This window comes from Mustela nivalis (assembly GCF_964662115.1).
Source record: "Mustela nivalis genome assembly, chromosome: 9".
In the NCBI taxonomy this organism is placed as follows: domain Eukaryota; kingdom Metazoa; phylum Chordata; class Mammalia; order Carnivora; family Mustelidae; genus Mustela; species Mustela nivalis.
The window spans coordinates 114239303-114264476 of NC_139028.1; the positions used below are offsets into that span (position 1 = coordinate 114239303).

General features: G+C 53.4%; 2 protein-coding genes across 6 annotated transcripts in view; both read left to right on the forward strand.

Moving 5' to 3' along the window:
* Positions 1 to 3607: 3607 nt before the first annotated feature.
* PELI3 (pellino E3 ubiquitin protein ligase family member 3) lies at positions 3608 to 12380 on the forward strand. Of its 2 annotated transcripts, XM_082748528.1 has the most exons (8): positions 3608 to 3751; positions 4894 to 5046; positions 5579 to 5650; positions 7695 to 7824; positions 8467 to 8568; positions 9355 to 9549; positions 9857 to 10045; positions 11373 to 12380. In XM_082748528.1, the coding sequence occupies exons 2-8, from the start codon at positions 4895 to 4897 to the stop codon at positions 11940 to 11942; spliced, it is 1410 nt and encodes a 469-aa protein (XP_082604654.1). In that variant the 5' UTR covers positions 3608 to 3751; position 4894; the 3' UTR covers positions 11943 to 12380. The 2 variants fall into 2 exon arrangements, with proteins under 2 accessions (XP_082604654.1, XP_082604655.1); XM_082748529.1 differs by lacking the exon at positions 5579 to 5650 and having other exon boundaries at positions 3609 to 3751.
* Positions 12381 to 15646: 3266 nt separating this feature from the next.
* The window catches only part of DPP3 (dipeptidyl peptidase 3), a 29985-nt gene continuing 20457 nt past the window's right edge, over positions 15647 to 25174 (forward strand). The window contains exons 1-4 of one of the 4 annotated variants that reach the window (XM_082748485.1): positions 15647 to 15736; positions 16791 to 17068; positions 24034 to 24123; positions 24656 to 24793. In XM_082748485.1, the coding sequence (XP_082604611.1) occupies positions 15685 to 15736; positions 16791 to 17068; positions 24034 to 24123; positions 24656 to 24793 (558 nt within the window). In that variant the 5' untranslated portion in view covers positions 15647 to 15684. Of the gene's footprint in view, positions 16039 to 16790; positions 17069 to 24033; positions 24124 to 24655; positions 24794 to 25174 lie in introns of all 4 variants that reach the window. The other 3 variants (XM_082748486.1, XM_082748488.1, XM_082748487.1) reach the window with 3 other exon arrangements.

Here is a 25174-nt window from a genome sequence, read left to right on the forward strand (position 1 = left end):
TGGTATACACCTAGGAGTGGAATTGCTGGCTCATGTGGTAACTCTATGTTTAACTGTTTGAGGCACTGCTGGTCTGTTTTCCTAACCAGCTGCATCATTTTACACTCCTGTGAGCAGTGTGTGAGGTACCAAATTCCCCACATCCGGACAACGTCTGCCTGCTTTTGTCCCAGTCTATGGGTCATCCTTTCCTGTTTTTTTGCATGAATTTTATTTTTTGTTGTTGTTGGAAACTGAAGATTTAAATTCCTATATTGTAGCAACTCAGTGCTGGTCTACCCTCTCCAAGTCTTGTTATGGTCCTTTGTCTGTTTAGTGACTGACTGGGTTATTTTATTTTATTTTATTTTTTAAGATTTTATTTATTTATTTGACACAGAGAGAGAGAGAGATCACAAGTAAGCAGAGAGGCAGGCAGAGAGGTGGGGGGGAAGCAGGCCCCCTGCTGAGCAGAGAGCCTAATGCTGGGCTTGATCCCAGGACCCTGAGTCCATGACCTGAGCTGAAGGCAGAGGCTTAACCCACTGAGCCACCGAGGCGCCCCTGGCTGGGTTATTTTACAATTTTTTTTTTTTTTAATTTGACAGAGAGACCACAAGTAGGCAGAGAGGCAGGCAGAGGCGGGGGTGGAGGGTATGCAGTCTCCCTGCAGAGCAGAGATCCTGATGTGGGGCTCGATCCCAGGACCCCAGGATCATGACCTGAGCCGAAGGCAGAGCCTTTAACCCACTAGGCCATCCAAGCGCCCCTGGCTGGGTCATTTTAGTGAAGTCTCTCGCCCCCTAACTCCCCCACTTCCCAGTCTAAATATAAAGCCTGCCTTGATCCTGAGGAAGTGCAGCCTTGGGTGTGCCCACAGTCACCCTGGGATGACCGTGGTCTGGGCAGCGCTCTCCTTGACTGACTCTTTCCCTGGCCACACCCAGCGGTTAAACTCCACTCAATGCTAGCCAAGTCTTCTATTGTTTTCAACAATGTCCTGGGACATAAATTTCTCCATAAACTGATCCAATCAAATTTGGTCTCTTTAAAGGGATAGGATTTGGATCCCCGAATCGACCCGAGGGTTCATTCTTTTCCCCAGCCCCCATTCTCACGTACAAGGGTCTCAGAGGTACAGCCCACCATCTTAGCCCTTCCTTCTCTCCAGATCTCTTAACCCAGAGAGTTCCTTGTTGTTGGTTTTTCTTCAACATCTTTTCTGAAGTATATACACAAATTTTCTTCCAAACTTAATGCCAGCCACTTGTCTTCAGACACTTGGACCCAAGAATTAAAGAAATAGAGAACAATAGTGCAAATTTGTATCCCATGATAGGCAGGCAGTACTATTATTCCCATTTTATAAATAAGGAACATGAGGTCTGGAGAGATTAAGAAGCTGGAGTTCTTTTTGTTTAAATATTTTTAAAATTTATTTGACAGACTGAGATCACAAGCAGGCAGAGGGGCAGGCAGAGAGAGAGAGGAGGAAGCAGGCTCCCCACGGAGCAGAGAGCCCGATATGGGCCTCGATCCCAGGACCCTGGGATCATGACCTGAGCTGAAGGCAGAGGCTTTAACCCACTGAGCTGCCCAGGTGCCCCAGAATCTGGAGTTCTTAAGACAGAGCCAGAAGTCAAGGCTGGAACTTGGGCATTTGTGTCTGTTGGTGTCTCCCTTCCTCTCTCCCACCTGGACAATGCTGGGACCAGGCTCACCCCAGGGTTCAGGAGACCTTTTGTGGTCTGGCCGTGCTCACCACACGGCTCTGTTCCAAGGTGCACTGTACCACCGGAGAAATCTCTGCCTCCTGCGGTGCCCTGGAATCTCTCTCTGTCCTTCCTGCCTGCAGTCCGCTGTCAGATGGTAGCCCTGGGGCTCAGCTGTGTGCTTGCATGAGTGTGTGACCTGGGGCAAGTATCTCTTCCCCGGTTCCCCGAGCCTCAGTTTCCTCATCTGTAAACTGGAGATTCTGATAGTTATTGAGCCCATGTTTACTGAGGGCCTGTTCTGGCAGGCAATGTGCTGGAAGCTGGGAATGCGAAGAGGAGTGAGACTGTCCCACTGTTCCTGTGTGCCATGGTGGCATGGAGGTGGGCACAGAGCAGGCATTCAGGGATGGCAGCTCTCCTGTGATGCAGGATTTGTAAGATCTGCTGCTGACAGCCCAGCAGTCTGGCCTCCTCAGTGGTGGCCTCTCAGGGAGCCTCTCTTTGTCCCTAAAGGACGTGCTGCTAGCTGCCTTCTTGTTTCATCTGGCTGCTGGGCCCCCCAAACAGTTGGCAAAGCAGTTGGCATCATGGACTATTTTTAGGTGGGGGAGTTAGTGGGGTGTGTGGATGTGGTGGGCCCCAGGGGGGTCCAGGAGACAGTTGCTTCACAAGCAACAAGATGGGAGGAGACGAGGAAGAATGCTCTCTTTCAGAATGTATGGACAAACTTTCACTTCTCCTTCATGACTGGAGCCAAAGGACACCTCCTCCGTACAGCCTTCCTTGATTTCCTCAATAAATACTCCAGAGAGTATTTAAGGGTCTACCCTGTGGGCTTCCCCCAGCTCTTGGTTATAATGTGAGAAATAATGTGCTGTAGGGATCTTATCTGATGCATTTCTGAGTCTCTCCTGCTCAGTACCTCTGAACCTCATCCTGTCATTCCTCATCATAACAACAAGGTATAGAAGTTAAGAGGCCAGATTTTGGAGTCACACGGCTGAGATCTACTCCTGTTCCTTTTCTAGCAAGATAACCACGTTCCAAGTTAAGTTTGTACAACTCTGTTTCCTCATCTGTAAAATGGGGGATTATCGTGCCTGCCTCCCAGAAATTAAGTCTTATTGCGCTCAAATCACAGAACATGGCACCTGGCATAGACTGCGAGATCTCTTGCAGGACCGGAAGGAGCTGCGTGCTCCCCAAGGTCTCCATCCTCTTTTTGGCTTCTCCGGTAGTGTGTGTGTGCTAGAGGGAAGGAGGGAGGTGTTCCCGGACACCCCGGGTCCAGAGGTCACCCCGCGAGAAAGTGACTGAGCTAGGCTGAAGACAGGTCTTCAAGTCGAGTCAATAGCAGCATTCTTCCTCGTCCTTCCTGCTAACGGACAACCCTCTCCTCCGATTCCTCTAGTATTTTTCTCCTCTCCTTCAGCCCTCGCTTCTCTCCTCTAATTCCACGGGTTCCCATTTGGGAGGCGGGGTCTTGGGCAGGAGGTGGAGAGTCCCGCAGCCAAAGGTGGGAAGAGGGGCCTCGCGTCCAGGGCGAAGTCTCCGGCTTGCGGTGTGTGTGTGGGGGGGTGCCCGTGTCTCTGGGAGAACCCGTAAGTCCCCAGAAATGAGGGCGGGGTCTGGGGAGCCAGAACCCGGGGATGGATCTCAAAGATACCGGGGAGTCCCCCAACCAGTGAAGACTGGTTAGGGAGTTCCTGACGCGGAGTGGTGGGCCGGGCTTTCCAGAGCCTGGGGCGGGGTGAGGGAGGGGGCGTGGTCTCCCCAGAGGGGCGGGGCTCTGTAGACCCGTGTTAAGCTTCGCCGCAGGGGGCGGGGTTTCGGGTGGGGCGGGGCTTCTGGGGGGCGGGCCCAACGGGGCGGGGCATCGGGACAGGGGGCGGAGTGTGGTGGTTCGCATTCGCCCCCTCCCCCGGCCCCGGGTGTCCCCGTGACGAGGCAGCGCGGAGCCGCCGCGGGCCGGGCCCATCCCGCAGCAGCGGCCCCGGGGCCAAGCAGGGGCGAGGCGCGAAGGGAGAGGCGCCGAGCGGGACCGGGAGCGCGGCCAGGTGAGACCGCCGGGGCGGAGGGGGCGGGGGCTGCGCCGGGCGGGCTTCGGCGGGCGCGGGGGGCGTGTTTGCGTGTCTGGGGGCGGCAGGGGGAGTGGGTCCGAGGGCCGCCGCCGGGGTGCTGTTTGCGCGCTCTCGGGTCCCGGGTGGGCTCGGCCCCCGTCCGGGCACTGCCTGCGGGGCTCGGGGTGTGCGGGACTGTGTGCGTGCGCGCGCGTGTTTGTGGCGAGGGGCCGCCGGGTGTGTATCTGCGTATGCGCTGGGCCGTCATTGTGCCTGCCCCCAGCGCGGGGCGCGGGCCTGCCCCGGCGCAGTCCCTCCTGCGCGGGGATGTTTTCCAAACAGGCTTCCTGCGGAGACGGGCTCTGCTGCAGCCCCAGCCGGAGGGGGGAGCGCCGCCCCCACAGGCCTCCAGAGACCCGGGCGGCCCTGGGACTGCAGACAGACACCTGAGGGAGGGAGGGGGCGCGCACCCGGGAGGGGTCCAGAGGCCTGCCCGCCCCGGTGAGGCCAAGGTGGGGAGACTGAGGCAGATGGATGGGGAGAGGAAGGTGGCCAGACAGACGGAGATGGGGAGGAGGGTGAGGAGAGAGACGGCGGAAAAAGGACAGCCCAGGAGGGCAGAGAGTCATTGAGAAAAAAGATAGACAGACAGGAGGCCTAGACCTGCAAAGGATCTGAATGATTAAGATGGATAAATAGATTCCAAAGACCCCACAGAAGGGTTACTCGGAGGCCACTGGGCCAAGAGCCAACCCAGCAACTAAGTCTAAGATGAGGAATAAGGGTCCTCCAACTCCTGAGGTGTCCCTCTTCCAAGCAGATCCCAGACTGGTTGGTGTCCTGGCCAAAAAGAAGCCTCTTGCCACCCCGTGTTGGTCCACCTCTATGGCCCCACCAAAGATCCTGACTCTCTGAATGGGGGCCCTCTCCCCTTGGTTCCATCCCACCCGGTTCCCTTCCCCCGTATCCTGGCAACCCCGGGACAGTTTAAAGGAGGCAGAGGTGAGCAGTTGCCATAGCAACAGAGGTGGTGAAAGGTCACTTAGCCTAGGTGGCCCTGCAGCAGGCCTGAGCTGGCATTGAGGGGGGTTGGGATGGGAGGTTGCAAAATTCTTTTTCTCCTCTCCCACTCTGCCCAGAATGGTGCTAGAAGGAAACCCTGAAGTGGGGTCTCCCCGAACCTCAGACCTCCGACGTCCAGGGACCCAGGGCTCTTGTGTCCTCTCTTCTCCTGGTGAAGATGCACAGCCAGGCGAGGAGCCCATCAAGTATGGCGAACTCATCGTCCTGGGGTGAGCGACCCTGGTCCAGGTGGGGCAGGGCACCAGGCACCCCCAGGGCAACAGACCAAGGGCCCCAGCTCTCCCCACGTATGACCTTCTGCTGTTTGTCCCTCTTCACCTTCCCAACTGAGAGACAGAGTTGATCAAACCCACCTCTATTCTTGTTAATTTATCTTCCCATTTTTTATAAATTACTGAGAAATCTCTTACTGCCCACCTAAGTTTCTGATCAGAAAAAAAGCAGCACCATCTGCCTTTCAAAAGCACCTAGCAGATGTAGGCTGGCGTGAAGAACTCTGGTTCTCCAGCAAAAATGCTTGGTTCAAATCCTGCCTCTGCAAGTTGCTTAACTTCCCTGTGCCTCCATTTCCCCATCTTACAAGTAGGGACGATAACAATACCTCAGAGGGTTGTCAGAGGAATGAAGGAGGAGATTTCTGTAAAGCACGTAGGACAGTGCCTGGCACATATCAGGTGTTCTGGGAGGCAGGCTTGTGCCAAGCCCTTTCATGGACATTATTTCATTTCAATCTTCACAAAGATGCTGTGAGGAAGGAGGTGAGGAAACCGAGGCTCAGAGAGGGGAAGTGACTGGTCCAAGGGCACACAGCTGGTAAGTGGCAAGGCTGGGATTCGGACCTAGGTCTTTCTCACTCCAGGTCGAGTGCACTTTGACTAAGCCACAGCTGACCCTCATGCTACAGATGAGAAAACCGAGGCCAGGAGGAGGGAAGCGATGTGAGCTGGTGGCTGGGGAGACCTCATTCCCTTCCTGGTCTCCCCCTGACCAGGAGCCTTGCACCACCCACTTAGCGCTGCCCCCAGGCGCAGATCCCTCTTCCTCCTCCCCCATCCACACTTCCTTTTGGCCTCTCTCTCTGCCATCTGCCTGGAAGAAGATATTTGATGAGCTATGCTATCATTATGATTATTTAGAAATAATAGTGGCTACCGTGTGCTGACATGTACACGTCATGTGCTTTTTCCTAATAAGTTAACATTTATCAAGGGCTTGCAATCTGTATATGTCAGACGCTGTGCCAAGCATGTTCAAATGCTTTATCTCATTTAGTTCTCACAATGAACCTGCGAGGTAGGTCCCGATTAATTAGCACCATTTTACAGAGGTAATGTGATAAGTGGAAGAGCCAGGATTGAAGCCAGGCCCATCTGTGAGTCCCGAGCCTGTGTCCAGAACTGGCCCACACCCCCTAAGTGGGAAGAGTTTAGGAGGGCAAAAGTGATTTTGCCCCTGTCAGGGCTGCTTGCGTGAGAAAAACAGCTGCTGGGTGTCCCAAAGGAAGGGCAGACTTTCAGTTGAGGGCGAGGCCACTGATGAGGGAGAGTGAAGACCTAAGGGTAGAGGCCCTCTTTGCTGTGGTTTATGCTTGCTAGAGCAATGAAGCCCCACGCTGGATAGAGCCACCTGGAGAGCACACTGAAAAGACCCCCTGACACTCCCATCCCAAACCTACAGAATCAAAGTCTTCATGGGTGGAGCCAGGGAATCTACATTTTAACAAGCCCACAAGAAAACTCTGAATCAAGTGGTCTTTGTCTGTATTTGGCACCTCTTCATCCTGGCACTCCTAGCTCCAAAACCTTCTGTAGCTCCCTAGTCTCACAGAATAAAGTCCAGACTCCTAAGCTTGGTGTTCAAAGCCCTTCCCCCAGCTTCACCTGCCTCAACTTCAGCTGAACACCCAAGTCACCACTCCCTGATCTCACCAAACCCTGCCAGTCTCAGGCCCTTCGCTTGGGGCGAGCCTTCCCTCTGGAAGGACTTCTGCAAGAGGGGCCGGAGTCAGACAGACCCGAGTTCAAATCTCTGACTTTTTCACTTACTAGCCTGGGACCTCAGGCAGGTCAATTTACCTCCCTGAGCCTCAATTTTCCTTATCTGTAAAATGGGAAGAAAGATACTTGCCTGGCAGGACATTGCACAGATTCCATTAGGTAATTAATAACGTGAAACTCCAGGAACACAGGAGGCTCCAGTCCATGGCAGTGATCAAGGCTGTGACTCACCCCATCTTTGCCTTCCACAGTCACTCCCTCTGGATAAAAGCTGGAAGGAAGGTAGAAGTTTGACATGTATGGATATATGGAGCTGGTGGCATTGTGGGTCTGTCTGTTTCTTTCATTCTGGTTTCCATTCGTACTTGTGGTGTCGTAAATGAAAGTTTGCAGTAAAGGTGAATTCCTTCCCGTTCTTCAAGGCCGAGTAAAGGTGTTCCCCCTCTCCGAAACCTGATCTGAGAATTCCCTTCTCCTGCCTCTGGGCCTGTGGTATACAGTTCGTGCCCAGCTTCCTTGAAAAGCTCAGGACACCCCTTCCCTGCCACCAAGGAGACAGAACTGACCTGCGGTGTGCCCCCTGTGGCACTCCAGCACCCAGCAGCTGACCAGTCAGGTGTCCAGGAAACTGGATAATTGAATAAAAGACCTTTTGAAGATATTCTGCTCTTCATCCTTCTCCCCAAATGCAGACTGGTAGGGTATGGTCTCCTAGTTTCCTCTGGTTCTAGAGCTTGTTTATGAAGGTAGACTGCCCAGAAGTTGGCAGTTCCTCCAAATCGCTCAGGTGCTCACTCTCTCTCTCTCTCTCTCTTTCTTTCTCCCGGCAACCCCTTCTTTTTAACCCCCTACACCCACAGCTACAACGGGTGTCTGGCAAGTGGGGACAAGGGCCGCCGGAGAAGCCGCCTGGCGCTGAGCCGCCGGCCCCATGCCAATGGCGTGAAGCCCGACGTTATGCACCACATCTCCACACCGCTCGTCTCCAAGGCAAGCAGCTTATCCCAGTGGACCTGGACAAAGGTCCTGTGCTCTCTGCCCAAGTCCCAGGTCTTCGGCCTTCCGGGTCCTACCCCCACGCGACGGCACTGGAGCAGCCTTGTGTCTTCACTCACTCATGGCCTTAGGCTGCCAGAGAAATGGTGCGGGGGAGGGATCCCTTGTAGTGCACCGTAGTAACAATTCACAAAATATTTCTTGGATGACCAGACCCCAGCCATTGAATGGAAATGGTCAGCATCATTTTGAGGCAGCCACGGCTCAGAGGAGGGACATGACAGTCACACAGCAATGGCAAAGGAAAAGCCTTTGGCTTCAGAGCACTGGGGTTAAGATACAAGCTCTCCTGTGTCTAGCTGTGTGTCTTTAGGCCAGCTTCTTCTCCTCTCTGAGCTGCAGTTCCCTCTGCTATAAAATGGGAATGATAACGATGCCTCCTTCTTGGGGTGGCTGTAGGGGTCAAGTAAGGTAACCTGCATATAGTGCCAGCCACACAGCACTTCCTTGGTGAAGGTAGAGCAGGCCCCTCGCTGGGATTGGTCAGCAGGCCTTGGGTTCTAGCCTCTGGCTCCAAGGCCCACACTTCTTCTGGCCACATGCCCTGGGAAATGACTTCTCCTTTCTCCCCACCAGGCACTGAGTAACCGCGGCCAGCACAGCATCTCGTACACGCTGTCCCGGAGCCACTCGGTCATCGTTGAGTACACACATGACAGTGATACGGACATGTTCCAGGTATACTCAGGCCCTTCTGCATGCCTCTTGGTCACTGGGCCACCAGGCCTCGAGGTCCAGCTCTGCGGGTGTTCCAGGGTGAACTTGGAAGACCAGGGCCCTGGTGAAGTTGCTCTGGGGGCCCCCAGTACAGTCGACTACGCTCCAGATGAAGAAGCAGGATGTCCAGGGAAGGCTGTTGACTTCCTGGAGTCACACAGCAAATCGGTGGCCACCTCAAAATTTAAAAAACCCAAGACCAGACACCCAGGCCACAGGCAGCTTAGGGGTTCAGAGTGTGACATGAGAGTCACACTGCCTGGGGCAGATCCCAGCTCCATCACTTACCAGCTGGGTGACTTTGGGCAAGAGTCACTCACTCGCTCTGGGCCTCAGTTTCCTCCTCTCTACAGTGGGCCCATAACATACCACTCCATGGACTATCAGGCAGATCAGCTGAGATACTGCACGTGAAGCGCGGGGCTTGGTATCTAGTACCTACAAAAAATTCACTTCCAGACTGGGTGTCACCTTTCCACTGATCATTCAAAAAAAGAAAAAAAATCAACTCGTGTTTATTAAGTAGGGGAGACAGAGAAGCCCCAGGCCCCAGTGACTGGATTTGGAGACGCCAGCTGAGAGCCCAGAGGGCCTGGGGAGCTGGGATGTTACTGCTCCTTCCTCGTTGTTTGGTGACCCTGCTTACAGAGCAGCTGCCGGGAACCCGGGCTGGCGGAGGTTGGGGGAAACCCTTGGGACTGACCTGCACACATAGCATATCTGGGCTTGCTCCCCTCTTCGTCCCAGATCGGCCGCTCCACAGAGAACATGATCGACTTTGTGGTAACAGACACATCCCCCGGGGGAGGGGCTGCCGAGGGCCCCTCAGCCCAGAGCACCATCTCCCGCTACGCCTGCCGCATCCTGTGTGACCGCCGGCCGCCCTATACTGCCCGCATCTATGCCGCTGGCTTTGATGCCTCCAGCAACATCTTCCTTGGAGTGAGTGAGCCCCCCAGGCAGGGACTGGGACGTCATCTGAGAGTGAGTAGAAGGGTCGGGTAGGGAGGGGCAGCGCCCTGGGTGACGGACCAGCCGGCAGCCATCCTAACCAGGACCTGTGCTGGGACCGGCGATGCCACTTAACAAATGAGCACTGAGAGGCTCCAAGAGTTCCGGCTGTGCAGTGTCCATTCCAGTCCTCTCTGGGTCGCCTCTTACGGTGAGGGTAGAAGGGCAGCATCCCTGGCTCACAGCTGGCTGGGGGGGGCCACTCGGAAATAGGATCTGATCCCACGTGTGGTCTCAGGAGCGGGCGGCCAAGTGGCGGACCCCCGACGGCCTGATGGACGGCTTAACCACCAATGGGGTCCTGGTGATGCACCCAGCAGGCGGCTTCTCGGAGGACTCAGCCCCGGGTGTCTGGAGGGAGATATCCGTCTGTGGGAACGTGTACACTCTGAGGGACAGCCGCTCTGCACAGCAGCGAGGGAAGCTGGTAGGCGGCCTGCTCCCTGCCCACCCTCTCCCCTCATCCCTGCCGGGCCCTTCCCCCTGATCTCCTCCCCTCCTATCCAAAGGAGCCCCAACAGGCTCCATCTAGGGGCCGTGCCCCACTTGCCCCACAGAAAGGGCCAGACCGTAATCTCCAGGAAGTAGCCCACGTGCTGCTGGAGGCCCCTGGGGTGGCGTGTGTTAGAGCAGACGTGAATGCTGCAGTACCTGGTGGCTTTAGGGAGGAATCACAGCCTCTCACGAGGCTGACACTTGGCCCATGTGTGAGCGGATTATAGCCTAAAGTGTTGGCAGTCTGTAAGGTGTCTCTCACGTTCAGATGGATTTAGCCTTATTATCCTCGCCTCGCCGGAAGGGCCCTTAGAGGAGTTCTGACTGAGGGGACAGTGAAGGCTCCACGTGGCACAGATGAGAGAACCCAGGTTCAGAGCTGCGAGAGAGACCTAGAGAGAGGTAGGGGCCAGCCCAAGGTCACGGGGCCAAGCTCGTCAAATGGGCCATGAGGCAGAGCTCTTCAGCATGTGAGCACATCGGGCCCGTGGAGGCAAAATCGCAGGGAAGAGCAGGGCTTCTCTTTCCAGAGCATCAGTTCTACCAGGAGATCTGGGAAAACGTTACTTTTAAAAACACTGTGCATGTAAATTTCACTAGCACCTGCTTGCGGAGTATCCACGACGTTCCAGGTTCCGTTCTAAGCATTTACAGTGATTGCTTCCTGAGAACCACTTGAGATAATGGGAAGTATGGGAAGTAGCATCCAGCCTGAGGATAAGGAAATGAAGACGCAGAGAGGTTGAGTAACTCGACCACAGATGCCGAGTTATAGACAGTGAAGCCAGAATTCACACCCAGACAGGCTAGCTCTAGAGTCCTTGTTTTTAGCCACAGCCAAGAGGACAGCTGCCTTGGGCGGAGTCCCCAAGTTTCAGATTGAAGAGTTTCCCACTTGTGCCCTTAGGGGAGAGCCTGGGTGTGAATTTATTTTGGTCCCGATCTCCTGATTTGACTGCTGACATGACTAAGTCCCCGCCCCACTGTGAGGGACAATGCATGCCTGGAGACTTTGACTTGCCCTCCTGTGTGGCTTCTCAGCTCTCCTGGCTGCTCTGCCTCCATCCTCACCGCTAGTCGGCCCCAGCCCTGCCCCCGCCCCGCTGTCTCCTCTGGCCTAGCTGGCCCCCCTATGCAGGGTGTGTTCTCCAGGGAGGTTTGGTGGGATGGACAGGTGGCTTGGCTGAGGGGATGGCCGCCCAACGGCCAGGGTTTGAGCGGCCTCTTGAGCAGTAAGGCCCTTCTGCTGTCTCTGGCAGGTGGAAAATGAGTCCAACGTGCTGCAGGACGGCTCCCTCATTGACCTGTGTGGGGCCACTCTGCTGTGGCGCACGCCGGCGGGGCTGCTGAGGGCCCCCACGCTGAAGCAGCTGGAGGCCCAGCGGCAGGAGGCGAACGCGGCACGGCCCCAGTGCCCCGTGGGCCTCAGCACCCTGGCCTTCCCGAGTCCGGCCCGGGGCCGCACAGCACCCGACAAGCAGCAGCCCTGGGTCTACGTCCGGTGTGGCCACGTCCACGGCTACCACGGCTGGGGCTGCAGGAGAGAGCGGGGCCCCCAGGAGCGCGAGTGTCCTCTCTGTCGCCTCGTGGGGCCCTACGTCCCCCTGTGGCTTGGCCAGGAGGCAGGCCTCTGTCTGGACCCTGGGCCGCCGAGCCATGCCTTTGCACCTTGTGGCCATGTGTGTTCGGAGAAGACTGCCCGCTACTGGGCCCAGACGCCGCTGCCCCACGGCACCCACGCTTTCCATGCTGCCTGCCCCTTTTGCGGGGCCTGGCTCACCGGCGAGCATGGCTGCGTCCGGCTCATTTTCCAGGGGCCGCTGGACTAGGCTCCCCCGGGGCCCCGGCTGCCACGCCCGCCTGCCCACCTAGATCCCCCACCTCCTGCAGCCCAGAGGGAGCTCTGCATGTGGGACTCTACCTGCTGGCACATAGCCACACCAGATGGACATGTTGGATGGATGGGCTGTGCTCCTCCCCTCTTAACTCTGGTCCCTGAAACCCCTACCCCGGTCGGAATGACGGGGCCCTCAGCACCAGCTCTGTCCTGGGCTGATGGAGGGAAGCCCATCCCTGTGCCCTGGCCCTTCCTGGGGTGTCCCACATCATGCCGCCTACACTGTGTCCCTGGGGGCGTGAAGGGGCCGTGGGTTCCTGACCCCCAGCTTAGGCTGGCCGTGCCCTGAGCCTGCCGACCCAGCTCCAGATACCCCGCTGCTGCCGTGGGTTCCTCTATAAATCTCGCTGCTCAGCCTGCCCTCACAGATCCCGCGTGTCCGGCATGCGTGCGGTGCCGCCAGCCCCTGCATGAGTGAGGGGTGGGCAGCAGGCCGGGGCCGGCATCTGCTGGTACCCACTCCAGGCTGGACTCCACGCCACGTGAGCTCTGGGGACACAGAGACGATCGGACTTGGTTCCCTGCCCGGTGGAAGGCATAGTCTAGTGGACGACAGACCTGATTACCGAATGGCAACACGGTTTCCTGGGCACCAGGATCAGAGAATCATCAAGGGCTGCAGAGCTGGTCTCCCAAGCAGGCGCGAGAGTGAGGGAGGCTCGCGTGGGAACTCCCTACAGGAAGGGGAGGGTGCTCTGGGCAGGGGGGAGGCTGAGCACAGGCGAGGGTGTCAGGAAGCAGGGACCTGAGTGAGGGGCTGGAGAAGGGGTTGCAGAGGGGGCAGAAAGAGGGCTGGAGCAAGAGGTTGGGGCTGCCCTGACGGGGAAGATGCTGGATGGAGGCTTTGGAACCTCGTTTGTGGATAGTCAGGAGCCGGGGGCAGGAAGGGGACTCGGGGTCCCAGAGTGCTGGCTGTGACAGAAGGGCCACTATTACCAAGTGCCCACTGTGCCCTTCACTGTGCTGCTGCTGCTAATAACTATCTATTAACTAACCAGAAGCTTTTGCTATTTAATGCTCACAGTAACGGGGTGGGGGTGGGGAGAGGTTACCGTTTCTGTTTACAGAGAGATTAAGGCACAGGCGCCAAGTCCCACAGCTAGAAAGTGGCCAAGCCAGGACCCAGATCCGTGACTGCCTGCCTGGCCTCAGCCTGGCCTCTTCCATCACCCTGGGCTGCTTTCCTTGGATGGGGGCGGGAGGGGAGGGGCGGGCAGCCCAGGTCACCGGCACAGCGTGTGCAAATGTGTGGCAGGGAATATGCTTCACCCACAAAGGAGTCGGGTCTGGAGGGGCAGAAAGGAGAAATGAGAGGTGAGGACATTGGGTTGGGGTCTGGTGGCCCTTGGTTGCCATGGAGACCAAGACGGAACCGGACCCTGACTCATCTTGGCTAAGCGGCACCTCTCCCTGAGAACCAAGGCAGGCTCAGTGTGCTGCTGGGGTTGCTTTTAGACCATTCCTGGGGGGAGCAAGCTAGGGAGACTGGGAGATGGAGATTCTGGAAATATAAAAAAATCTGGAAAAGAGTTTGCTAAGTATAGGCCTCCTGGTCATCATCCCCAGTTGAAGACAGCCGCCAGAGCCTTACAGAGTATAGATTCCAAGGGGAGGGCCTGCTGCAGGCCGCACAGCTGGTCGGGGCCACAGAGACCAGACCGGGGGCTCTCGAGAGGACAGAGGGCTCCTGAGGGTGGTGAAAAGGGGATCTGGTGAGATTCCTGCTCCCGGGCCCCCACATACCACAGTGGGGGAGCCCAGATGGGGAGGCTCAAGCAACTGTGGGAATATTGCGAGCCCTACATGCACACACAAAACACTGATAATCCAGTTCTCTCTTCTGGCCCTGTTGGGAACCAGGTAAGGGATGTTCCGATCCTGTTTCCAGTAAGGAGAGGAGAGAGTAGAGGCAAGCACAGAGCATGGTGCTGCCCCAGGGAGAACTTGGAGGTGGTGGTGGCGGTAAGACAGCCCTGATCTTGGCCCACCTCTGCTCCTTTCCAGCTCTTGGAGCGTCCGTCTCCTCACCTTTTAAATGGAATAGCAATTCCTATATGACCAGATGGCAGTGAATGTTCTGAGAGCACCTGTAGCACAGCAGGTATTTAATGTTCATTCCTCACCTGCCCTTCCTGCATGTCCATGGGGAAGAACCAAGGCTAGGGATGGCCGAGGCTCCAGTGACTGGATTTCTCCGTGTGATTATGCATGTGTGCATACTGGGGCCAGTGGAGGAGACAGCGTGGTGGAAGTTCTTAGGAAGGCTAGACCCCAGTTCAGGGACTGGGTGGCCTCAAGAAAGTCAATGAAACTAATAGTCCCAGTTTCTCCATCTCCTACAATGGGTAAAATGGTGATATCCTATCAGGGTTTTTACAAGAATGAAATAGCCTCCATGTTAAGCTGGTGGCATAGGACCTTGTGTGTTAACCGTGAACATAAAAACGTGGCTTTGAGGATCCCAGGAGTCCTGAGATCTTTTGCGAGCCTGAGCTGCCTGTTGATGGCTAGAGAGCACCACCTCCTTTACTGGTGCCCCACTCAAATTCACCCAAGTCAGGGGAGTATACCCATTTTAAAGACAATAAAAATTGAGACACAGGGAAGAAGAGGGGTGACCTTCCTAAGGACATAGAGAATTTATTGAGCTTTTCTCCATGATGATAGTCATCATCGGAGTCAGCCCCTCCGGGCACAACACTAGGCAGCAGACTGCCCAGTCATCAGTTTACTCCCAGCTATAGCATCCTTGGGAGTGGAGGCCGTTGTTAGCTGGGTTTTCTGGCTGAGGAAGCTAAGACTCAGAGAGGTAAAGGGTCCTGCCCAAGGCTACACAGCCAGTAGATGATGGTGGCCAGATTTGACCTTAGATGACCTGGCTCCGCCCACGCTGACCCAGGCCCCTCACAATATTCTCCACTGATCCCAGGCCTGGCACCAACGCTTGGACATGCCATGCCTGACCCAGGCTGTCCTCTTGTGAGTCCATGCAGAGGTGCAAAGCTGGGCCTCAGGCCCAGCTCGGTCCTGGTCCGCCTTTTGGGGTCCCAGGCAGCTCTCCCAACAGGCATCGGGCGAATACCAACAAGTTCCAGGCCCCTCGCGTCTTTGTGCTGAGGAAACTGAGGCTCGGAGACGTTTAGTGGCTGCCTTCCAACCCCTGGCGAATGGATGGCGGTGCAGTGAAGCACTTGTCCCTCCACGAGTGTGATCGCCTCGGCTCATCGGCAGCTGACCTTGTAGGTTCCCAGTGTCCTAAAAGTCTCCAGCTCCTGACCCTCGAATCCACTGAGGGAGGGAGAGGTTCCCACCTGCAAAACTGAGGTCCCGGGACCCAAAGGAGGGCGGCGCTGGGGCTCTGTGGGGAAGTCCCCGCTGCTCCGTACGTGACATCCATGCCGCCCCGCCCGGACTCGAAGCGTCAGCCCGGTCTGCCGGGACTAGGCCGCGGCCGGGCCGGCCACTCCGGTTCCCAGCTGCCGAGCCCGCACCCTCGCGAACAAAGGCCAAGGCCGCAGGGACCATGCCGCGCGCGACCCAGTAGGGCCCGGGAGCGGAGAGCGGCGGGCGGGCGAAGCGCGCCGAAGGGCGCCTATTGGCCGGAGCTGACGTCCATCCGGGCCCCGAAGCCCGACGATTGGCCGCGGGGGGCGGAGTTCGCGGAGCCCCAATGAATGGGGGAGCCGGAAGCAGGAAGTGAGTTTGCGATGAGAGCAGCTGCTGCAGGTGAGGAGCGGCGCCCGGGTTTCGGGGTCACAATGCGTCATCCTCGGGGGACAGGGCGAGTCTGGACCGAAGGCAGGATTATTCCTTTTCTGCCTTCCATCCAGGACCCCTTCCACGTTCCCCGCGGCCCCGAGCCAAGGAACCCTCCGGGCAGCAAAGAGTTAACCCCGAGGGTTGTGCTATTGGGGCGGGGCATCCGGAGCGGTGGGGGAGGCTGGACTCTCAGTCCCGGGACGGGAGGGCGGTGTGGAGAATGTCCTAGGTTGGGAGATCCCGTATCCCAACGGGATTGTGAGACTTCGGTAAGTCGCGTGGTCTCTCTAAGCCTCAGTCTCACTGTCTGTAAAATGAGTTTTCTTCCAGCTCCGAACTAACGTGGCTCTGTAGTTCCCCTGGCCAAGCACAGGGAGAGGGTTGGAGGATGGAAGGCCAAAGGAAAGGTGTTTAGAAGGATGAGAGCGAGACAGATTGCACACCCTCCTGGTGAGGTCGGCCTTATCATCGCCCCCATTTTATAGAGGTGGAAACCGAGGCACAGAAAAGTGAAACAACTGACTTGGTTTTAGGAGCTAAGAGCTGAATCAGGTTTGGAACCTGGATTTTCCAGCTGGTGGCCTGAAACTCTACCCTTGCCACCACAGTGCTGGGTGAAATTGAAGAACTTATAGGAGAATTCTGAAGAGGAAGCTAAGAAGTCAGGGCAGGAGTAGGGGTGCCTGAGGGCCCTGGGCTGGGAGTCTAGAGATTCAGGTCTCAGCTTCTGACCTCTCCCTTTGTGTTAGTAGGCAAAGCTCCTAGCCTCTCTGGGCCTCAGTTTCCCCATTGGTAATACTAGGTAGTTTAATTCAGTCTTTAAGGTTGAGGGCCCCAGGCCAAATATGACCTACCGGCGTATTTTGTAATATCTTTGCGTGTGTTGCCTAACCTCTGAGCCTCAGTTAACATATCTGCGAATGGGTTTGGGGGAGGATTAAGTGAGACCATGAGAGCGCTTAGCTAGGTGTGTACTCCGTATGCGGTAAATGATGGCTGTGATGATGGCGCTGGTTCTCAGCAGGGCCCATGGCGGACGCCCAGTACATCCTGCCCAATGACATCGGTGTGTTTAGCCTGGACTGCCGGGAGGCCTTCCGCCTGCTGTCGCCCACAGAACGCCTCTATGCCCACCATCTGTCACGGGCCGCCTGGTATGGAGGCCTGGCAGTACTGTTGCAGACCTCTCCTGAGGCCCCCTACATCTATGCCCTGCTCAGCCGCCTCTTCCGCGCCCAGGACCCCGACCAGCTGCGCCAGCTTGCCCTGGCTGAGGGCCTTACCGAGGAGGAGTATCAGGTCAGTTCTTTTAGGTCATTTGGCATTTCCTGAATGGCTTCTGGGTATGAGGGACCACAAGCAGGAGTACAAAGGTCCTTCTCTGTAGAGTAGACCAAGGGCTACAAATATAGGAACGTCTCCTGGAGCCTCAGTCTTCCCATCTAGAAAATGCACATGAGGGTAGTCTGTACCTCCTGGGGTTGCAGTGACCTGATTCCAAGATAAATAGTGGCCACTGTGAGTAAAGGAAACAGCTATGGACACTCAGAGATGGTAGAGAAGGAAGTTCAGGGTAGGAATCAGGAGGTCTGAGTTCGGACCAGATCTTCCTCTACCATGTTGTGGGTCCCTGCCTCTGCCCTGGCTTTTGTTTGTTTGTGGGTTCATTGGCCAAGAATTACTTAGACGCATTTGTAGTGCATTGCTGCGGTGCAGAAAGACCCAAAATGAAACGTGAACATCGCCTATTCGATGGTGGCGTGTTCAGCCTTTCAAGTCCTCTGTCTGTGTATTGCATTCCTCTATGTGTACATGAGCATGTGCACCAGTTCCTTCTTTTGTCCTTTACATAAATGGGATCATAGTCTCCGTGTTCTTTGGAGTCCTACTTTTTTTTTTTTTTTTTTTTTTAATTGAACACCATGTCTTGGAGAACTTCTGTGGGGTACATGGAAAGGCACCTCATCCTTTTTGTTGACCGTGAAGCACTTCACTGCAGTGTACACCAGAATCAGTTTATATTGTTGGACATTTGGATTGTTCCTGATTCTTCTTAGAACTAGTGCCACAGTGAGCATACTTGTGTGCATGTATGAGGAGGCTCTATTTCTAAAAGTAGCATTGCTGGGTCAAAAGCTCTGTACATTTACAAGTGATTGATGTTGTTAGGTCATCTTTTATAAAAGTTTCGCCAACAATGTATGAGAAAGTGGCCTGTGTTTCTACATGTAAAATAAAGGGATTGAATTGCTTATCTCTGAGCTGAGGCCCAGGCTGTTTCTTCTCCTTTTCTTTAACTTTTAGTGATCACATCCCATCTCTAGACCTTGACTTATTAAAAGAGCTAATGGCTGGGGAAGTGCGACCTGAGTGTTGCTATTCTCCGTGGGACACTTTTGCTTGCAAATAGCAGAAACCCGCCTCAAACTGGCTTGAGTGGAAATGAAAATCATGACTGCCAGTTTCCAGTCCGGCATGTACGGAGCTCATAAGTCACCAGTCTGTCCTAGCAAGTAAAAGGTGGAATATGCTGGAAAAATCAGTAACATTTCATCTGTCCTTAAGTAAGTGATGCCACAGGGCTAACTGCTGCCCCCACATGGGAGAGATAGACAGGTGGGTACAGAGAATCACAACTCACCAGTGCAGAAATTCATGAGCAGAAACCTCCCCCAGAACCAGTGCTGAAAACCTGATTGACAGATTGCTGGAGGCTCAGTGTGGGCAGCTCTGAGAGTTTAAAAACTCCAGGAGAATCCAGTCAGAGGAGGGGTCTCCACACTTTCAAGAATTTGGGCAATTTTACCTCTAGGATCTTGGTCCTCACAATGGATTGGATTTCAGAGAAAAAGCCCCTTGTGCTTCTGGCCAAGGGAGGGGCAGGGGAACCATTTTTGAAAAATGCCAGAACATTCTATTCTTCCCACTTAGCTCTCGGGAGAAACTGTATCAGCAGAGCCTAGAGCCTAACTGACCTGGGTGGAGGAGAATATCCCATTTCAGACAGTTCAAGAACTGTCCTGTCCCACCTAAGGAGGAGGGCGGGGACATGGGACACAGAGGCGCATGTGAAGTTCTTTGAGGTAAAGGTTCACTGAGAAACTGCCAAGACCTAATCGTGGGACTGGAGAATGCTTCACCTGCTCCCACATCTTACCATTGTACGACTAAAGGGCCCATTTACAGCAGTTCCTTTTACCAGTGCATCATGTCTGACTGTCAAGAAAAAAATGACAAAAACATACTAAAGGCAAAAAACACAGCTTGAAGAGACAGAGAGAGAAAGCATGAGAAGCAGATTCCGACGTGGCAAGGATGTTGGACTTACCAGACCAGGAGTTAAAACAACTATGGCTGATACGCTGAAGGGCTCTCATGGATAGAGCAGACAACATGCAGGAACAGGTAGGCAGAGACTCGGAAAATCTAAGAAAGAACCCAAACTGCTAGAAGTCAGGAAACATAGAAAAGTCCTAGAAGAAGCTGGAGAAAAAAATGGATCTTACCTTTAGAGGAGCAAAGATAAGAATTTCATCCAGCTCCTCAGAAACCACACAAGCAAGAAGAGAGTGGATTGAAGTATTTGAAGTATTGCAAGAAAAAGCTACCAGCCAGGGGTGCCTGGGTGGCTCAGTGGGTTGAGCCTCTGCCTTTGGCTTGGGTCGTGGTCTTGGGGTCCTGGGGTCGGGCCCCACATCGGGCTCTCTGCTCAGCGGGGACTCTGCTTCCCCCTTTCTCTCTGTTTGCCTCTCTGCCTGCTTGTGATCTCTTTCTCTGTCAAATAAATAAATAAAATCTTAAAAAAAGAGAGAGAGAGGAACAGAGGAAATCCTTCCTAATTAATTCTATGAGGCCAACATTATCCTAATACCAAAACCAGACAAAGGCAATACAAGAAAACTACAGACTATTCTCTCATTTACATAGATAAAAAAAAATCCTCAAAAATATTAGCAAATCAAATCCAAGAATGTATAAAAAACCATACACCATTACATAGTAGGATTTATCCTGGGCATGCAAATCTGTCTCAACATTTGAAAATAAATAATTTGTCTCCTCAACAAGCTAAAGAAGAAAACCACATGATCATATCAGTAGATGTAGAAAAAGCATTTGACAAAATCCGTCACCTATTCACGATCAATCCATGCAAATTAGAAATAGAGGAGAGCTTCCTCAATTTGATAAAGATAAAACCCATCTACAGAAGCCCTACATCTAATATCATATCTAATGGTGAAAAACTCAACGCTTTCTCACTTAGATCAGGAACAAGGCAGAGAAGTCCCCTCACTGGTTTTCAGCATTTTACCAGAAGTCCTAGCTAATGCAATAAGGCAAGAACAGGAAATAAAATGTATGCAGATTAAGGAAGACACAGAACTGTCTTGGTTCACAGAAAATATGATTGACCATCTACGTAAAAAAATCCAAAAGAATTGACCAAAAAACTCCTAAAACTCATAAGTGATTATAGCAAGGTTGCAGGGTGCAAAGTTAATATGCAAAAGTCGGGGGCACCTGAGTGGCTCAGCCATCAAGTGTCTGCCTTCAGCTCAGGTCATGATCCCAGGGTCCTGAGATTGAGTCCCACCTTGGGCTCCTTGCTCAACAGGGAGCCTGCTTCTCCTTCTGCCTGCCTCTCTCCCTGCTTGTGCTCTCTCCCTGCCTCTCTCTCTGACAAATAAATAAATGAAATCTTTAAATATGTAGATAGATAGATAGATAGATAGATAAAACCAGTTGCTTTTTTTTTTTTTAATTGATTTGACAGAGACAGGGAGAAAGAGAACACAAGCAGAGGGAGTGGGAGAGGGAGCCAAGCAGGGAGCCCGACGTGGGGCTTGATCCCAGGATCCTGAGATTATGACCTGAGCCAAAGGCAGCCACTCAACAACTAAGCCACCCAGGCACCCTAGTCGGTTGCTTTTATTTTCTTTTCTTTTAAGATCTGTTTGTTTGTTTATTTATTTATTTGACAGACAGAGATAACAAGTAGGCAGAGAGAGGGGGAAGCAGGCTCCCCGCTGAGCAGAGAGCCTGATGCAGGGCTCAATCCCAGGACCCTGGGAATCATGACCTGAGCCGGAGGCAGAAGCTTTAACCCACTGAACCACCCAGGCGCCCCAGTCAGTTGCTTTTAATATACCAGAAAGGAACAATAAAAATTCAAAATGAAAACCATAATACTATTTCTAAGTAGGACACAAGGAAGTGAAATACGTAGTTCGAAAATATAACAAAACGTGTTTAAAACTTGGGAAAATTACAAACTGATGAAAGATATCAAAAAAACTTAATAAGTGGAGAGATAGTCCATGTTCATGAATAGGAATATTCAGATTTATAAGGATGTCAGTTCTTGGGGCACCTGGGTGGCTCAGTCAGTTAAGTGTCTGCTCAGGTCATGATCCTGGGGTCCTGGAATCAACCCCACGTTGGGCTCCCTGCTGAGCAGGGAGTCTGCTTCTCCCTCTTCCCCTCACCCTGCTTATGCTCTCACTCTCTCAAGTAAATAAATAAAATCTTAAAAAAAAAAAAAGATGTCAGTTCTTCCCAACTTTATAGATTCAATGCAATGTGATTAAAAATCCCAGTTATTTTATTTTCAACACAATATTGGGGAAAGAGGGAAGAAGAACAGAGCTGGAGGATCACCACTCACCTTCAAGACTTACTCTAAAGCTGCAGTAATCAACACAGTGTGGTGTTGGCAAAAGGGCAGACAAATAGATCAATGCAACAGAATAAAGAGCCTGGAAATAGACCCCCATAAATACAGTTAGCTGATCTTTGACAAAGGAACAAAGCAGTATCGTGGAGTAAAAATAGTCTTTTTTTTTTTTTCTAAAGATTTTATTTATTTGACAGAGAGAGAGATCTCAAGTAGGCAGAGAGGCAGGCAGAGAGAGATGGGGTCGCAGGCTCCCTGATGAACAGAGAGCCCAATGTGGGGCTCTATCCCAGGATCCTGAGATCATGACCTGAGCCAAAGACAGAGGCTTAACCCACTGAGCCACCCAAGTACCCCTGAAAATAGTCTTTTCACCAAATGGTTCTGGAGCAACTGGACATCTACTTGATAAAAAGAAAAAAAGAAGAGAAAAAAAGAATCAAGACCAGACATGGACATTGCATCTTTCACAAAAATTAATTCAAAGTGGATCAGAGATTTAAATGTTAAATGCAAAAGTGTAAAACTCCCAGAAGATAACATAGGGAATCTAGATGACTTTGGGTATGGAGATGACTTTTTAGGTACGACACCAAGTATGATCCATAAAGAAATAGTTGATAAAGTGGGCTTCAGTATAATTAAAAAGTTCTGCTTTGTGAAAGAAATTGTCAAGAGAATGAAAAATCAAGCCACAGATTGGGATAAAAATATTTGCAAAAGGTAATATTTGATAAAGGACTCTTAGCCAGAATACATAAAGAACTCTTAAAACTCAACAATAAGAAAACAAGCAACCCAATTAAATGGGCCAAAGACTGTAACAGATACTTCACCAATGAAGAATGCAGATGGCAAATAAGCCTGTGAGAAGATGTTTTACATCGTATGTCATTAGGAAATTGCAAATAAATAAAGTAATGAGAGAACCACTACACACCCATTAGCTTTGCCGAAATCTACAACACGGACGACACCAGATGCTGTTGCAGGGGTAGCAACACCAGGAATTCTTGTTCATTGCTGGTGGGAATGTAGAATCACATAGCTGCTGTGGGAGGTCATTCGACAGCTTCTTGCAAAAGAAATGTACTCTTCCTGTGGGATCCAACAGTGATGCTTCTTGGTTATTGACGGAAGTGAAATCTTGAAAGGAGGTAAAAACGTAGGTCCACACAAAAGCCTGCAGATGAAAGTGTGTAGCAGCTTTATTCACAATTGCCAACGATGGGAGCAACCAAGATGTCCTTCAGTAGCTGAGCTGACAAATTGTGATCCATCCAGACAATGGAATATTAGTCAGTGCTGGAAAGAAATGAGGTATCAAGCCATGAAGAGTCATGGGAAGGTCAAATGCGTATTACTAAATGCAAGAAGCCAATCTTGCAAGAAGCCTACGTACATGTGATTCCATCTATACGATATTCTGGAAAAGATAAAACCATGGAGATAGGAGAGGGGATCAGTGGTTGCCAGGCATTGAGGGGAGGGATCGTAGGGTGCTAAAACTACTACTCTATAGTACAGAGTAACATGCCTTACGTAATAGTGGATATATGCCATCCATTTGTCCAAACCCACAGAGCGTGCACCAAGAGTGAACCCTTATGTAGACTGGTCTTGGGTGGTGATGTGTCCAGGTAGGTTCACCTGTTGTAACAAATGTGCCACTCCAGTGGGAGACGTTGATGATGGGGAGGGCTGTTCATGTTGGGGGGTCAGTGGGTACGTGGGGAATCTGTATACTTTCTGCCCAGTTTTGCTGTGGCTCTAGAATGCTCTAAAAAATGAAGTCTATTTCGAAAAAGAGAACGTTACTGGCTCATATAATTGAAAAATCCAGGGCTAGAGCAGGCTTCAGTCATGGCTGGATTCAGGGGCTCAGGGATACCATATTGATGCAGTCTTCATCTCTCAGCTGGGCTTTCTTTCTTCACCGCAGCAGGGGAGGTCCAGGGGCCCCAGGCTCTATGATCCCTTGTATAAAAACAGAGGCTCTTTGGCACTAGGAAATTGCCTAGGTAGGGCTCTTACCGTCTAGCGTGAGCCTGAGCCTACCCCCGGAGTCAGGGAAGGGAGATCCCTCCACCTTCACAAGAGGAAGATTGAGGTCTTGTTGCCGGAGGAAGGGAGACTGAGTTTTGGGCCTGCGATGATGTCCAGATGACCAAGGGCCCTCTAGCTCTAACATCTGATGCTTCCGATGCCAGCTGCCTGCTGGCTGGGAGCAGAAGGCAGGCTTTCTGCACAAGGAGGCAGAGGCACAGTGTTTCAGAGGTCATATGGAATGGCCGTGGGTGGCTGAGAGGGTGCTGGGCATAGTGCGAACAAAGGTTGGGTATGTTTGGGGGGCTGCTGAGAAGACCAGTTTGGCTGGACAATGGGCGTGTGAAGTTGGTCTGTGAAAGTATGTTGGGGCCAGACTGGGGCCTCCTGGGATCTGGGTCCTGCCCCCAGCTTTCCCAGCCTCGCCTGTACTGGTTCCTCTGGGTGTTAACATCTCAGGCAGGAACCTCCCTGGGGTGGGGTCTGGTGGGGCGTGGGGAGACACTGTGCTTCTGGGTCTCTGATGCCCACCTCCCTTCAGGCATTCCTGGTCTATGCGGCGGGTATCTACTCCAACATGGGCAACTACAAGTCCTTTGGCGACACCAAGTTTGTTCCCAACCTGCCCAAGGTGAGTTGAGAGCAGGCCGGGGGAGGTGAGGAATTTGGGGCCGGTGGGACAGTAGTGGGGGCCTGGTCACTGCCATGCTCCTCACCTAGCGAGGGAAAGCAGTGTGTCTTCCTGACGGTGCTGACGTGAGGGCAGACAAGGGAAGGGCGTGTGAACTTCAGTGCTTGCAAAAAGGGAGCCTGGTCATCTCATCCCTGGGGATGGTGGAGAGGCGGGGCGCTGTGAGTCCCTTGCGGGCTGGGACTGTGGAGCTCGGGCCCGTCTTGGGCATCAGCAGTTCTTACTCGCCGGCTCTCAGCACTCGCTGTCCACACGAGTCGCCTGGCCGTCTTGTTGAAATGCAGCTTCTGACTAACAGGTCTGCGGGGGGCCTGAGCTCCAGCATTCCTTCAACAGCACTGACGCTGCCCGTCGCTCAGCTGCACTTTGAGCCTGGCCTTAGGCTTCGGGAGAAGAGCTGGGGGGTGGATGTGGAGGGTGCAGAAGACAGGCTTGGGCGCTGTGGCCCAGCCAGTGGCCTCCTCCCCTGCAGGAGAAGCTGGAACGTGTGATCCTGGGGAGTAAGGCAGCCGGGCAGCACCCGGAAGAAGTCAGGAGCCTCTGGCAGACCTGCGGGGAGCTCATGTTCTCTCTGGAGCCGCGGCTTCGACACCTTGGGCTGGGGAAGGAGGTGAGGACCCCCCGATCATGCAGGAAAGTGGAGGGCATCCTTTGGAAGTCACCTGGCATGGAGGGAAGGGTACCGGGCAGGGAGGCAGTGGGCTTCTGTTCTGGCAGTTGTAAGCTAGGAAGCAGGTTGGATGCAATGCTTTCTGAATGCCCTTCCCGTTCCGACAGCCCGGGGTGGTGTGTGCAGGAGGGAGGAAGAGAGGAGCTGGGAGAGGGAGCTGCGGAGGGGCAGGTGGGAAAGGGAGGAGCCTGGGCTTCCCGCCTCTGGAGGCCACTTGGCCACCACGTGGTGCAAGGGACATGGCAAGCCTCCGGGGCGGGCCAGCCTGCGAAAGGCTGGAGCAGAGCTGCAGGAGGGCTGGAATGGGCCTCTGTGTGCGAT